This window comes from Sarcophilus harrisii, chromosome 3 (assembly GCF_902635505.1).
Source record: "Sarcophilus harrisii chromosome 3, mSarHar1.11, whole genome shotgun sequence".
In the NCBI taxonomy this organism is placed as follows: domain Eukaryota; kingdom Metazoa; phylum Chordata; class Mammalia; order Dasyuromorphia; family Dasyuridae; genus Sarcophilus; species Sarcophilus harrisii.
This window is the reverse complement of record NC_045428.1, coordinates 542,337,240-542,353,201: the sequence shown is the minus strand read 5'-3', so window position 1 is coordinate 542,353,201 and position 15,962 is coordinate 542,337,240. Positions and strand designations below refer to the sequence as shown.

Genomic DNA, 15,962 nt, shown 5'->3' with positions numbered 1-15,962 from the left:
GTGAGCAGGGCAGTGGAAAAGGAGAGGGGGGCGCCCAAGATGCTGTTCCTGATTTAGCAAAGAGGGGATTTTAGAGAAAAGACAAACGTCGTGTTTCCGTAACGCAAAGGCCTCCCACGAGGGTGGCCCGCAGCGAAACCGGGCAGCGACAAGGCAGCGCACTAGAGGCTGCGCAGTCGTCATACGCTGAGACGCCGCGGCTAGGGGCAGGAGGGTCCGGGCAACTGAAAAGTGAGCGCGATCTGCGCGTGCGCGCGCGATCTGCGCGTGCGCACGCGATCGCCGGCCGGAAGTAGCTGCGAGGAAAGGGAACGGCGGGGGAGGGAGTCTCGGGCACGCGGGAAGTGACGTCTTTCGTCGCGCGCGGGGGCTGTCGTGGTGGTTTCCAAACTCCTCAAACCGTCTTGCCGGCTTAGGCCCCGAACCCGAACCTCGAGTCCCAGTTCCCTCAGGCTTCGGCCCCCGATCTGCCGGCAGGATGGTGAAGCCCAAGTACAAAGGACGGAGCACCATCAACCCGTCCACCTCCAGCACGAACCCGGGTACGGGAGCAGGGGGAGGAGGCCTTCGGGGCTGGAGGTTCTGTGGGGAAGAGTTTTGGGACGGAGGAGGGGGAATGATCCCGAGACCCCTTTCCGAGGTTTGGCTAAGCTCCCAGCCAGCATGGGGTACGGGGTGTTTGGGGAAAGGCTCCTGCCTGGATTGTTACTCCAGGACTACCTTGGTGGTAATTCGTGGCGACCCTTGACAAGTCACTTGCCTTAGGCGGCGAGAGGGGTGGAGATTTGGGAGCCCGAAGCTCTGATTTAGCCAGTCCGCGCTTTGAACCTCAGTTTTCTCCGCTGTGAAATGGGAAGAATGTGGGTTTAATGACTTCCAAAGCCCTAACTCTGTGAGCCTGCGCTCTGTAGCCCTCGGCTGATTGGATAAAAGATCTTGAACTTGCCCTCCACCGCTCTACGGAGGTGATGACTGGCGTTTATTGTGTGTTAAGTTAGGTTATAGTAATGATGCTGGGGATGTGTGAGATTTCATTGGTGTCAGGAACTCGGAATTGAGGGAGTCCGTCCTCTGTTGCGAGAGCGCACCCAGCCTCAGGGGCGCCCTTAGAGAGTCAGTTACATAAATGATTCACCTGCTTTTACTCGGAAATGTTTCACGTGGGACGCGAGCATATTCTTCCTGACGTCTAATTCTGAAAACTTTATTTAAAGTATTCAGTTTCTTAAAACCCTTAAACTTAGACTCTAGATAGATAGAAGTGGAACGGCAAATTTGAAATAACAGTGACACATTTAGGCATCTTTAGGTTGGGAACTGAGTAGAATTGCAAAGGGGCAGAGCTTTTTTAGTAGTGACTAATCTCCCTAGTTTCCTTCTTGTCGAGGATTAGGGGGTGGATCGTTGAATATAGTCATTTCCAGCAGAAGAATTTGATGGCAGAAGGAGGAACAATGTGTGCGAATTGCAAAGGCAGGTTTTGAGTGCATATGAGAGAAAAGCTTCCTAACAATCAGAACTGTCCATAAGTAAAATAGGCTGCCTCAAAAAGTATGTTCAACAATATAAACTCCAAGACTGCTCTGAAGGACATAAGAAAAATGCTGCTTATCCCCAGAGAGTGAACTGATGGTGTCTAAATGTAAATGAAGCGTACTTAAAAAAACAAACAAACAAACAAACAAACAAAAAACCTTTATTTTTCTTGAGGATTTCTTGGGATTGAGGGGATATCTATGTTTTCACAACGTGACTTTTATGGAAATATTTTTTCATAACTTCAGTGCCTTCTCAGTGAGCAAGAGAAGGTTGGACAGGGACGAATGGAAAGAATCTGGAACTCAAAGTTTTAAAAACCAATGTTAAAAATTGTTTTACGTGTAACAGGAAATTTTTTTTTTTAATTTTTAAAAGAGGTAGTATTCCTCTTCAGTGGAGATCTGTTAAAGACCTTGGATCTTTGAAGTAAAAATTGAATGACATTTTGTTGGAGATGTTGCAGAATGAACTTTTGTTCAGATACAGATAGAACTAGATAATCTCTGAGACTCCTTCCAACTCCAAGATTTTCTGCTTTTGTGACTTCTAATCTGCATATTAGTAGATGGGTATCAAAGCACTATAAGCTGGTGTTTTAACCTAAATTTGACAAGGGCTTGCACTTATTTTGCACTACTAAAAAGGAAAAATACAATAGATCCGATCCCTAGAATCATCTTTTTTAGTACCCTTAAAAAACAACTCAGAAGTTACAAAGACATGGATCATTTAAAGCAAGAGATTGTAATGTTTACTGTTGTAGTAAACTTGGTGGTTTTCATTTGGTTTATTAAATTTGTTTACTTTGAGGTTTGTAAAGGTCGTAATTGCAACATGACAGCCTCTTTGGAAGAGTGTGTCCATAAGTGCAGTTTCATTTCAAGTTCTAAAATGTTGAGTGAGCATTGGAAAGGAACTTAGAGATCATCTAAAGTCAGTCATCTCATGATAGATAAGCAGGCAGGTCAGATCCAGAAGTAAAAAGTGGTGTAGACGTTTTACAATTTTTAAGTACCATATTATACATTTTTAGATCTAAACAGTCAATATTTTCTTAGAAATGTTGACTTTAAAAAATTCATAATTTGGAACTGTGCCCTTAAAATTTCTAAACTTCATGGAAATCAAAGGAAAAGGAAAAAAGGTCCTATATGTACAAAAATAGTTACCTCAGTGCTTTTTGAGGTGTCAAAGAACTAGAAACTAAGAAGTGTTTGTCACCTAAAGAACCGGGGGACAAATTGTGATATATAAATGTAATTTGTGCCATAAGGAAAAAGATGATTTCAGTGAAATTTGGTAAGGTTTACATGAACTGATGCAAACTGAAGTGGGAAGAATCACAATAGAACAATTATACTATAACAGCATTGTAAAAACAAACAATTTGAAAAGACTTAAGAATTCTAATCAACAAAATAATTGATCATGATTCCAGTAGGCCTATAATGAAGGATACTACTTATCTCTCCACAGAGTAGTGATAGCATAGGCAGAATAAGACAAAGTTTTGGACTTGGCCACTTTGGGAATTTGCTTGACTTGACTATACTTGTTTTTCTTTTTCTTTCCCACAGGAAAGGATAAAAAAAAAAAAAAAAAGCTTGATAAAGTTTTTGTTTTTGTTTTTTTTTTTCCTGGAGATTATATATAGAAAATAGATGTTTAAATGTCAATATTAACTGAGAGCAAGAGTAACCTTTGATGGTCCACTTATTCAAAGTGTTTTATTACTTTATTACATTAATAATATTTAATGGCTCCAGAAACCTTAATTTATTTTTTTTCTTGAGGGAGTAATGTAAGCAAGAGGTGACCAGGCCAAAAAAAAAAAAAAGTACATTGAAGATATTTAGATAAAAATTAAATCAGAAATAAATGTTACTCTAAAGTACTTAAAACCAAATTAACCCCTTTGATTACATTATAGAACCTTTGGCAGTTTTCTTCAGATGTTAATAATTTAGTTTATTGAGACCAGAATCATTGAATATTAGAGCAGAAAAGGATCGTAGAGATGTATAATCCAGCTCTTTCATTTCATAATTGAAAACATAGATATCTGTTTAGGGCAAAGGCTCTTTACCTTTTGTGCCATGAACCATTTTGACAGACTGGTACTCTTTCAGAGAGTCATGTGGTGTTTTTTTGTTTTGGTTTTGCTGAGGCAGTTGGGGTTAAGTGACTTGCCCAGAGTCACACAGTTAGGATGTGTTAAGTATCTGAGGTCTGATTTGAATTCAGATCCTCCTGACTTTAGGGCTGGTGCTCTCTGTCCAGTGCACCAACTAGCTGCTCCTGTAGTGTTTGTTTTTAAGGAACTGCTAAGTTTATGTTAGAATTCAATAAAAATAAATAAGTTAACTTCCCCACACACACACATAATTTTTCCCCCTTCTTTATATGTAGTAAATGATTTGCATGAAATTACACAACTAATCAGTAAGGATTGGGGAAGGAAAGGGAGTAAGTTTTTCTATATCTTATTTGATCTGTACAACAACTTTCCCAGGTAGATGCTGTTGTTCTCCCCATTTTATAGTTGAAGAAACTGAGGCAAAGGTTAAGTAATGTAGCATAGTAACAAAGTAGAGGAATTAGAATTGACAGAGATCCTAACTTTTCAGTTAAGTACTCTTGGAGAATTTCCTCAAATGCTACAGTTTTTGAATGCAGGATCTGGAAGGATTCTTAAAGATTAAATTATTTAGGCCTACCTCTATTGGAGGATAATAAGGTGATTTAATACTGAAAGGAATAGAATTTAAGAATACCTAGAAAGGACCAAACTGCAACTGTTAGTGCAAAGTGTGTGTGTATGTGTGTATTTTATGTTTTAATTCTTAGGACAAAGAAAATAGATTTTATAAGTTGAAAATTTTTATCTCAAAGGAAAATAATATATATCTACATACATACATACATATATATATATACACACACATATAAATGTGTACATATGTGTATGTGTGTGGGGGGGTAATAATGATGTGCCTGGTCTTTCTTCTGTTAAAGAGAAACAGAAATGAATGCCAGGCTAATATTTGCCTTGTTCGTCATTACCTACTTTTTTGGTGAGGAAATTGGGGGAATAAAGAGCAATATTAAACAGCAGATCAAGGTTTGAAACAAAAATTGTTTCATGTGGCTTTAATAATAATGAAAAGCTAATCTTTTGAGAGCATGAGGCTGCTGTTTCACAGAAATGTTCACTTGGCTTATCTGGTATCAGTGAGGTATTAAAAGTGACTTGTTAGTTGGATAGTATGCTATCTAACTTTTTTATGTCTTAGATCGGGTAAAAGGAGCTGGGGGTCAAAACATGCGGGACCGTGCAACAATCCGGCGCCTTAATATGTATCGGCAAAAGGAACGAAGGTGAGCGCTGGATCCTGCTATATAGCATTCTTACTAAACTTTAGTGTTTTGTTTTTGTTTTGCTGAGGCAATTGGGGTTAAGCGACTTGCCCAGGGTCACACAGATAGGAAGTGTTAAGTGTCTGAGGCTAGATTTGAACTCAGGTCCTCCTGACTTCAGGGCTGGTCTTCTATCCACTGTGCCACCTAACTACCCCCAAACTTTAGTGTTTTAAGTAAACCATATTTTGCCATAAATAAAATTTGTAGGTTTTGAAAAATTACTTTGAAGCTTTTCCAGGTTTATATATCATATTAAGTTGAAAGATAATAAATATGTTTGCTAATGATTTTATAGGTAAGAGTTTGTTAGCTGCCAGATTGAAAATTGTTTTTCTTTTAACAGACAATATGGAAGAATTGTTTTAGAACAGCCAAAAACCTCCCCTTTTTACTCTCTTAATGTCAAATTCTAAAATGAAAAAATTCTGACACTTGGAAAATAGTGGCTGTAATTCTGCTGAGACAGCCTTTACTATAGTGACTTGCTGAGGGTGGCATTTTACTAGCTGGTCCTAATTTGTTTAGTAATTAGATTCTCTGTCCATTCTTAAAAAATGCATCATAACCAAAATTTTGATTAAATCAGTCTGCCTTAGTCACTCATTTTGCAATTTGGTTTAGAATTTTGAGTTTTAACATGTCAGCCACTGCTTAAAATTCATTTAAACCAGCCCAGCCTGTACCAAAAATATTCAAGTATGTGAACCAGCCCAGCCTGTACCTAAAATATTCAAGTATGTATCTCTGTCCCTCCAATGCTTTCCTCTCCAAGTATCCAAATTATAAAACAGCATTGTTGACTACTCATCTATGAGAAATTATTATTTGCTGCTTTCTCATAAGAGGGTGTGTTAATGACTTTTTGGTCATCTGATTCAGCTAAATAGGATACTTTTAGGTAATTGAATTATTCGTTATTCATTTAGCTTGTAAAAATCAAAGATTCTTGAATCATCAGTAAATCATATTTTTTTATTGCCATTTGTCTTTATATCACTAAACAAAATGTATTTCTTGAATTTAGAAACCGTCGTGGTAAAGTAATTAAACCTCTACAGTATCAATCATCAGTAGCTTCTGGCACAGTGGCAAGAGTGGAACCCAATATTAAATGGTTTGGTAAGTATTTATATTGTCCACCTACTATTCCATTTGTTTTATGGATAATACATTCGGTGCTGGATAGAATAAAATGTTCAAGGTCTCTGATAGCAGTAAGTGTTTAATTATATAGTATAGTTCAGGCACCCACAAATAGAAAGGACAATGATATAAAGTATGCTGGCAGTATTTCATCCATAACTTACTGTTTTAATCCATGGTTGTTGCTATTTACTTAAGTCTTCTAGAAATACATCTTTATGACATGAAAAGCCTTTAAAACCTTTATGGTTCTTGTTTGGCTAGAGAGGTTGTTATTAATGTGGGCTTGTGGATATAAACAGACTTTGACCATATTATGACCAAAAAATGATTTAACCTAAAGTTCCTTCAAAACTCCTTTTTTTTTTTTTTTGATTCCCTGTATATAATAGTTTTTGACAATATCAGGCTTCAGTGATAAGTGAAAGGATAATAAGGATAGTCCAGTTTTGAGTTTCCAAAACTTCATACAAGTTCCATCTTGTATTATACTTCCTACCTACTAGTGACATCTTTTAAGCCATTGCTAAGCACATGAGGTACTACTGGCATTGCCAGACTTCATGTGTGAAGCAGAGTAAACTATCCCGACAAATTCCCTTCCTTGAGAGCCCAGGGACTCTCTAGTTTGCCTTTAGAAGAATCTTGATCTCTTGTGGGATGAAGGATGCTTCCTAGCACTTTGCATGACAGAGCAAGCTGTTAAAAAATCTTTTCTAGAACCTGAATTTTCTAGTTAAGCATTTACATTTGCAGGACATGGTTTAATTGTATAGATCCTTAGACTTTAAAACTTATGTGATACCTATCCAAAGGAAGTTTATTATTTATTTCATTTTGTTCCCTTTCATGTTTTATGTTGATTTAAAACATCCTTTTAACAGTATTTAGTAATTCTTCCAAATATTCCCATATTTAGGAATGGTAAATGTGGCACTATACTGAACCTCTTTTTGTTTCGTACTTGTTGGCCTGCTTCTGATTGAGTGCTAGTTCCCTTGCCAAATCTATCAGAAAGGAAATTTGTCAACCCCAACTCCATTCAAAAGGATGTTTATTTTCTAGTTTTATACTCATTGATATCTTCCTTCGATACCTCATCATAATGTGGAGGGGATCATAAGTTCTTGAAGGCTGTGCCAATGGAATTCAAGTTCTGGCAGTGCTTATTAAAGTGTAAAGCCCATATGATCCCAGTGCTAGACTTAGTAGATTTGTAAGCCCAGTCAGTTGGGGAAGTATCTACAGGAGGGGATGGTAGATCTTTTTAGACACTGAGGTCAGGAGGGTAAAAACCCACGATTTGGATGATTAATGGGTGAGTTATTGTTAGAGGGTAGGTGAAGAAAGGTCTTAAAAAAAAAAAAGAATTTTTATTTTCTTGTGGTTAAAAGTAGAAGTGGATAGATACATAATTTTTTGTTGTTCTAACATCTTTTGCTTCCGTTAGGTGCTCCATACATAATCATTTAATTTATTGAATGGCACGTATTTAAGGAATGGGAAGTTAAAAGTTTGCCATTCACAATAGCATAGTCATTATATTAAATTGAACCATCCTTCATTTGTAAAAACAGGAAATACACGTGTGATTAAGCAGTCATCATTACAGAAATTCCAAGAAGAAATGGATAAAGTTATGAAGGATCCATATCAAGTTGTCATGAAGCAAAGCAAATTACCAATGTCTCTCCTCCATGACCGAATCCAGCCTCATGTAAGAATGTGATCTACATCTCATGTGGAAATGAATTAGGTCTAATAAATCCATTACTCCAGATTTTTTTCTTCTTAGAGGATAAGGGATTTAGAAGTAGGAATATTTACAGTCTTCTTTTCTCCCTCAGAATTAAGATGTTTTTATTTTGTGAGTGGGGTGTTCTTTTGTTATCTCTGACTTGAATGTTTTTGGGCAGGTATATAATCTATTTTATTTGGAGGATGATTCCATCAAATATTCAGAAGTAGAAAGCCTTGGTTTGAGTAGGATTTCATTTTATTGTTTGTTTTTGAAGAAAACAAAATTTGTGTTATATTGTGTTGAGTTGGATTGAGTACTTTGGGTTCAGTAAGTGTTGAATCAGTGATTTTGGCTGCATTTAGGTGATGATATTCTCTTTTAGATGAGAAGGTAATAATCTAAAGTGGAGCACAGTGAAAACCCTGACACTTAAATGTAACTGACTTGTCACTGAACCAGAGAAATGGACTAATTGCATAATAGTTCCTAGAAATGTAATTAGTAATTACAGTTTCAATTCCACTAAAAACTTGGCTGGGGTGGGGATGGGAGGGTGATGGAAGGAAAAGCTCAAAAAAAAGCATCTTTTTAAACAAAATAAGAATCAAGGTTTGGTTATTCAGATTCAATTAATGCAATGATTTCCTTCAGAGAAACAAAAGTATGATTCATGAGCCGTGGACAAATTGCTATTTCCCATGTTATGTTTTCTGGTATACTAAAGGTAGTCATTTAAAATTAGATTGAATCTGGTTTATGAGGAACAGAATAAAGAGGTTTTATTATAGATTAATGGCTTTTTCTCAGTCCTTGTCCTTGTAGCTTTTGAAACTGCTGACAATCCCTACCTCAAAAGAGGAAGAGAAATTATTCTTTTCTTCTTGGGTTTTCATGACATTATTCTTACCTGATTTTACTCCTACTTGTTTGATGATTGCTTTTTAATCTTATTTTGAGTTGGGTGTAAACTAGGGCTCTGTTCTCTTCTTTCTCTTTACTCCTTTTTTTATTGTTGTTGCAATTTTATCAGTTTCCATGAGTTCATTTATCATTTCTATGCAAATGAATCAAAAATCTGTCCCACTTCCTGAGCTCTAGTCACCATGTACTCTCTCTGTAGTGCTTTAGATTTACAACCTAGGAATGATTCCCAACCTCTTTACTCTCCTTATTGTCCATATTCAAGCTTGTCAATTCTATCTATACAACATCTCTTGTATCTAGTTCCTTCTCTCAACTCAGACTCATTGGTCCACTACCCTAGATGGGGCCTTCATCACCTCTTACCTGGAATATCGCAGTAACTTCCTATTTGGTGTTTCTACCTCATACCTCACCTCTGCCATCTAAATTGCCCTGTTGAATGTTTTTAAAATATGCCTGGTCATGTCACCCTCTCAAGAGATTTCATTGATTCTGTATTGCCTCCAAGATAAATGACGAAATCTTTTATTGGTTACTTATAACTCTTCACAGGCTGAAGTCAGGCTGTATTTCTGTGTATGTCATTTCACATTACTCCCTGTCACATACTCTTATGTTCCAGCCTTCTTGCTATTCCCTATAACATTATATATCCTATATAATCTGTGTCTTCATACTGGAAATGTCATTTCTCTTTGTCTTTGCCTTTAAGACTCTAGATCCATTTAAAACTCAACTGAAGTGCTAGCTCATTCCTTCTCCCCTTGCCTGAAACTTCTGTGGGTATGTGAGTTTGGGTTTTTTGCATTTTTCTGTGTATAAGTTATTCACCTCTGGCAAAACATAAATCCCTTGAAGAAGAGACTGTTTTGATTTTGTCTTTAAATCCCCAGCCCTAAGCCCATGGTCTGTTACATCACAAGCACTTATTAAATCCTTATGGAATTGATTTATTGTTGACCATTCCAAATATTCCATGTTGCTAAACCACTTGGCCTGTGTATTTTGGTACAAGAGAGTATCTAGTGTCATTGGTACAACTGGTGGTACACTTTGTATACTTCTTTATCCTAGAGGCAGTCAGGAATCACTGTAGCCACTGAACAGGACGGAGGGTGAAGTTATCAGACTTTTGTTTTAGGAACATTTTCTGGGCTGCTATGTGGAAAATGGATTGGATGGGAAATGTGAGGGAGGGATCCCAAACAAGATAGTTTGTAATAGTTCAGGTGAGAGTTGATGGAGGCCTAGGATCTGGGGTGGTGGATCAATGAGTCAGAGTTGAGAAGAAGGGACAGATCAAGATATATATTGTATAGGTAGAATTGATCACTTGGATATTGGCAGTTAGAGGAGTGAAGAGATTGAGGAAAATTTCTAGACCATAGGAGGCCAGGATGATCTTATTCTACCCTAATAAATATTTTCATATTTTTTCTTAAAAAACACAATTTAAAAAACCTCCACAATCTTCTATAATTTAAACATATATTAAGTACCTCCCATATATAGATAGTTCTTGTTTTATATATAGAACACTTTTACATGATGTAGATTTGCTTGAGAATGTGGGGGAGACAAGAAGGGGACTGTTCGACAGCACATGGTTCAAGGACACATGGGGGTCAGAGACAGAGAAGTGAAAAGAGGAAGAATATTCAGGAGCTAGGACCAGCCATGTGGGGACCAGACCAGAACCTAGAGTAAAGAAATGCAAGGGGCAGATACGTGGAGGCTGAACATAGACAGGAGAAGATAAATGAGAACAGACTTGTCTAAGTTCAGATGGACAGAAGACAGATTCATGGGGACTAGACAGTGGATGGGTGGAATTGGTCAAAAATCTCTTAACTCAGTGCTAGAGGTCTGCCTCCTAAAACCCAGTCCCTCATCCAGTGTACATTCTGTTTTCACTTGAGGGTTTTTGTGTTGTTGGGAGGTTTTTTTGGGGGGTTAAAAATGGGGGAGAGATCGAAGAATGGAACACTGGGCTGAGAAGCAGAAATGCTGTATGTAACAGCAAAGTTAACATAGATTTTGGGGGAGATAAGGATTTCTTTCAGAATTCTTTACATACTGCAAATTTATATAGAGCAAAAACTGTATGAGAAACTATTAGGCTTTGAGGATACAAAGATGAAATAAGACAGTCCATACTCAGGAAGCATATTGCTTCTGGGAAAATGTTCTAATACTTAAATTTCCAAATGATTACTATTAAGGAGCTAAAACACATAAGGTGCCCTCACAGTTTAACAGTATTCTTTTTTTGGTGCTTATAAAAGAACTTGAAATGATGGGCAGAAGACAGTTTGTGAGGCTGTGCATAACTCCCTGCTGCTAACATCCTGTTACGTGATAGAGCCCAACCAAAACAGTCACTTTCATCCTGCTTCAAAAATTCCTATGCCTGTAACTCCTTTACAGGCACATCAAGTTTTAGTTAGTATCAGGTTTCTTTTATCACATCTAAACTATTATTTTGGACTTTTGCTAGATGTTTTTCATCTGAAAAACTTTCCATGTGTATTTAATAAAAATGTTACCTAAATTAGGGAAAATGTTATCTGAAACTAAAATGCATCTTACAAAACAAGCAATTCCTTTTAGCCATGAAAGAAATGAACTTCCAAGAAAAAGTTGGCATTTACAGTTGGTTTAAAAAAAAACACAAATTTGAGTATGATTGTCCTTGACAAAATCTGTGCATTTGGCAAGTTTTGTGCACTTGTTTTTAAACCCCCCCCCAAAAAAAGTGATCAGAAAGATAAGTTAATTTTCATCATTGTAGCTTTAATTACATTTGACTAAAGTTTATGATAAGTGAAATAAAGCAGAATTTTTGGCTGATCTTACAAAACTATTCATATTTGCTTTGATTATTTGTGTTACTTTGGTATTTCTCCAGTGAAACTTAGAAGAGCTCAGAATGGAAGAACAAGTGTTCATTCTATTTAAGCATTTCTGATTTAAAGTCATGTTAAAGCTGCACTCTTGTAAATGAATGCAGAAAACTTTCAAGGTATATTGCAATTTTTTGCTCTTTCCTCCTACTTTCATTAGTTTTTACTTTTTTTTTTTTTTTAAGCATTCCAAAGTGCATATTCTTGACACAGAAACTTTTGAAACAACATTTGGCCCAAAGTCACAGAGGAAGAAACCTACTCTCTTTGCAAGTGACATGCAGTCTCTTATAGAAAATGCAGAGGCTTCAACTGAGACTTATGACCAAAAGAAAGATCGTGATTTAGTAACAGAAGATACTGGTGAGAGGTAAGACACTGGGTGAAGGAATCTAATGGGTATGTTGGGTTTTGGAGTTTTTTTTCTGAAACAGTGCATCTTTTGAAAAATCTCATTTGCTTTTTTTTTTTTTTTTTTTGACACAAATGCACTACTCCTTGTCAAATAAATTTGCTTTTTTAAAAAGTTTAGAGTGGGAAAAGTACTAAATTTGGAATCAGATGCTCCCTATAAACATTAGTTTTCTTACCTATAAAATGAAAATAATCCTACAGAGGCATGTCATCTTAGTATAGAGGAAAGAACATTGGATTGAGTATTAGAGCATCTGGGGTTGAATACCAACTCTGCCACTTGTTTGTATAACTTCTTATATAACTATCTAATTTGTATAACACTTAAACTTTCTAAGCCCCATTTTACAAATTTCTCTGTGAAATGAGGAGTTTGGGCTAGATAATCTTAAGGGTAGCTTCAGTTCTGATCCCCGTGACCACACCTCACAGGGTTGTTGTGACTGTCACTATAAACCGACCTTTCTGTCACCACCAACACCAGCTGCTGACTGTCACCTATGGTTTTATAAGCCCAAATGCCCTAGGAGGGACACCATCCTCAGAGCACTCATCTTGCTTCTATATTTGCTCTTAATCAGGGAAGCAACTCCTAGAGACATGGCCTTGAAACTGCTTTTAAAGGTTCTACAACCATAGCTATGGAAGATCTAGGAAAAAAAGCTCGTTACCAATGTTCTTGGCATTATTAAGTGGTTCAAAATGAAAAACTAAGATTTTATAGCTGGAAATTACATTAAAGCTGATAACATTACTATCTGGTTTGCTACTTCATTCTAAGGACCATGGGACAATTCTGACCTAGAACTAAAACCTTCCATATGTGTTGAATCCTCCATTAGAATGCGAGTTCCTCGAGAGCAAGGATTTTCTTACTTTTCTATTTATTATATTCTCAGTATTTAGCACAGTGTGTTACCCATACTAAGGGCTTAATTTTTTTTTCATTCATTCATGGAGTTTGTGTGCTTCATTGGTATGGCGTATTCTGGAGGAATGCCCCTTAATATTTCAGGTGGATCCCTAGGGGAACATATAGGAAGACACGTAGACAGGATGAGAAAGCATGGATGAATTAAAATCCATTAGTGGGAGTTATACACAAAAATATTTGATAACTGCCCCTATGTACCCTTTCCTCATAATTGTGAAGCTCATATAAGATAATGACCACTATAAGGTGTATCATGCTCTACAAATAAAAAGTGATAGTATTAATAATAATAATGACATAAATATGAGATAAAGACTCAAATTCAGACCCTGAAATTTTATATCACTTTACTAGTTGTGTTTGCATTCAGTCCATTGTCATTGATTGACAAACACCAGATCAGTGGTTTTCATCTCTCCTTCTGATATGTAGTTGTTATGTCTTAAATAGCATTTTCATTAAGTTGACAGCACTCTACTATTTCAGTTGCTTAGCTCAGCTGTATCCTCTCTTATTTAGGAGTGAAGCACAAGAGGAGATATTTAAAAAGGGACAGTCCAAACGAATCTGGGGAGAGCTCTATAAGGTAAGAGATTAATCTCAAAGTTTCCTTAGTGCTGAGTTTCTTTAACAAACCAGATCTTTTTTGAGAAAAGTGCTTTTAATCTACTGAAGTATTGACAAGGAAACATACCCCTCCCACCACTTTAGTGCAACCAAGTAAGTGAAAGATATATATGTATATATTAGTCCAGGCAAATGCAGCTCTTTCTTTTTGGGGTGTTATATTACTCATAAACTGCTAATAGTCATATCTAGGATAATTAGAGGTATGTTGTGACTGAGATTTGATTAGAGATCTGTTGTAATATCATTTCTATTTGGATTTATTTGATCATAGAGTTTTAGGTTAGAACTGGAAGGAATTTTAGAAATTATCTAATCCAGTCCTTTCATTACAAATGAATAAACTGAGTCCTGGAGAAGTAAAGTGACTTGCCTATTGTTACTCAGTGGTAATACTTGATGGCAAGCACCCTAATAAGATGGTTGAGTCCATCTTGCTTATTACTCAGAAAGTGATGATTTCACCTGTTAAAAAAAAAAAATTTGCGCACACACACACACACTATACACACCTACATATGCATATATTTATATGTGTTACATGTATGTATTTGTATGTGCATATGGTCATAAATATGCATTGTTGGCATGCTCAAACAGACTTGATGCATTAATTTGAGAGCATAGATTTTAAAGATCTTTTGGAATAACACTGGCTCCTCTAATTTAAACTCATAATTGGAGTTTTAAGAACTTTTATGGAGTTCTCAGGCTTGAAGTCAATGAGTCATTTTAAGAAAGTAAGGGCCTCTGTTTGGTAATGCACTGAAGTCATATAGTAAAGCTAATTACTGGCAGATTAATCGATTTTCTTTTTTTTTTTAAGTCATCTATTGATATCTTTTGTTTTTATATTCCTTTCATTTTTCTCCTCTCACCCTTCCCCAAAGAGCCATATATTGCAGAAATTTAAGTGAAGAAATGGATATCACACAAAATGATTCCAAGAGAAACAGATCATATCTTAATACTGTTCCAAATAACATAAAGAATTACACATAAAAGGGTAAAAAAAGAATATAGTTATTCAAAACTAACACATTCATTGTTTGGCATTATATGAACCATACTATAATTTTTGAATATTGTTTTTTGTTGAATTTGCCATTTTCATTGTTGTAGTTATTGTGCCTGTTTTCTCTTTTACTTCAATTTGCATCGGTTATCCTTTTTCATTAATCCAGAGAGCTATTTAATAGACTTATGAAAAATGAAAACTCTTTAAGATTCTATTTGACCATGAGAATAGTTAGCAATTATAAGTCTGCTTGTTACCTACTTTCCTTCCTCATAGAACTATTGCAGTTTTATTTGTAGATATAAAAATGTTGTCTTTTCCTATTGAATTTTTCTTTCATTCTGTGGTAAACCATTTTTGCTTCTTTGGATTTACAGGTGATCGACTCATCAGATGTTGTAGTTCAGGTTCTTGATGCCAGAGATCCACTGGGCACACGCTCTCCTCACATTGAGACTTATCTCAAAAAGGAAAAACCCTGGAAACATCTAATTTTTGTTCTTAACAAATGTGATCTTGTCCCAACATGGGCAACAGTAAGTATAACCAACCTTCTCCAGGGAACTTTATAGTGGCTCTTGCCTTAGCAACAAGTAGTTTTTGAAGAGGCTGCATGATTTGGGAACATTTGTTGAATTTTCCATGTATTTGTTTTGTTAGTAGAGTGATGTTATTGTAAAAATATTGTAAATATTGTGGTTAGTGATAACAGAATTGTATTGTTTCCCTGGGATTCTAAGATTAGTAATAGAAAAAGATAGCTGCCATAATATATTACTTTGTCATCTATGCCTTTCTTGTTTTTAAATCTTTTACACATAGGCTCTCATTGGATCGTTTAAGCAAATCTGAGAAGCTTCAAAGTCAGGTGCTCTCATTCCCATTTTGTATATGAGGAAACTAATGTTCAAAGAAGCTATGACTTGCCCAGACTCTTACAGCTCCACTAGATATGTTGTCTCCTCATCCCTAATAAAGTGCTCCTTCTATTATCCCATGGTAGCTGTCCTGTGTGTGACGGCACAGTAACTGGTGTTCCCAGAGCATGGTAGATAAGCCTTTTCAGGAGACATCCATTTCAGTTACTAGTCTGTTTCAGATTTTGTTAATTGCCTTTAGGAGCAGTGAAGGTATTTCTACAATATTGTTTTGCATTTGTAAAACAATAGACAAAACATTAGCTGTATATTTGAAAAACACTCCTGCAATTCAAGTTCTGATTTTGCCTTGTACTGTAAATAAACAAGTTAGAGTTTATGGTTTTCTATGTGGATTTTCTCATTTACCAACATATCTTTT

The 15,962-nt window shown here is 36.3% G+C and overlaps 1 protein-coding gene across 1 annotated transcript in view; it reads left to right on the top strand.

Annotated features, from left to right (window-relative positions):
• Positions 1–228: 228 nt before the first annotated feature.
• GNL2 (G protein nucleolar 2) overlaps positions 229–15,962 on the top strand; it is a 23,358-nt gene continuing 7,624 nt past the window's right edge. Inside the window, exons 1-7 of the mRNA XM_003765372.4 lie at positions 229–542; positions 4,833–4,917; positions 5,984–6,078; positions 7,680–7,819; positions 11,856–12,040; positions 13,538–13,604; positions 15,041–15,199. Coding sequence (XP_003765420.1) covers positions 479–542; positions 4,833–4,917; positions 5,984–6,078; positions 7,680–7,819; positions 11,856–12,040; positions 13,538–13,604; positions 15,041–15,199 — 795 coding nt within the window. The 5' untranslated portion in view covers positions 229–478. The remainder of the gene's footprint in view (positions 543–4,832; positions 4,918–5,983; positions 6,079–7,679; positions 7,820–11,855; positions 12,041–13,537; positions 13,605–15,040; positions 15,200–15,962) is intronic.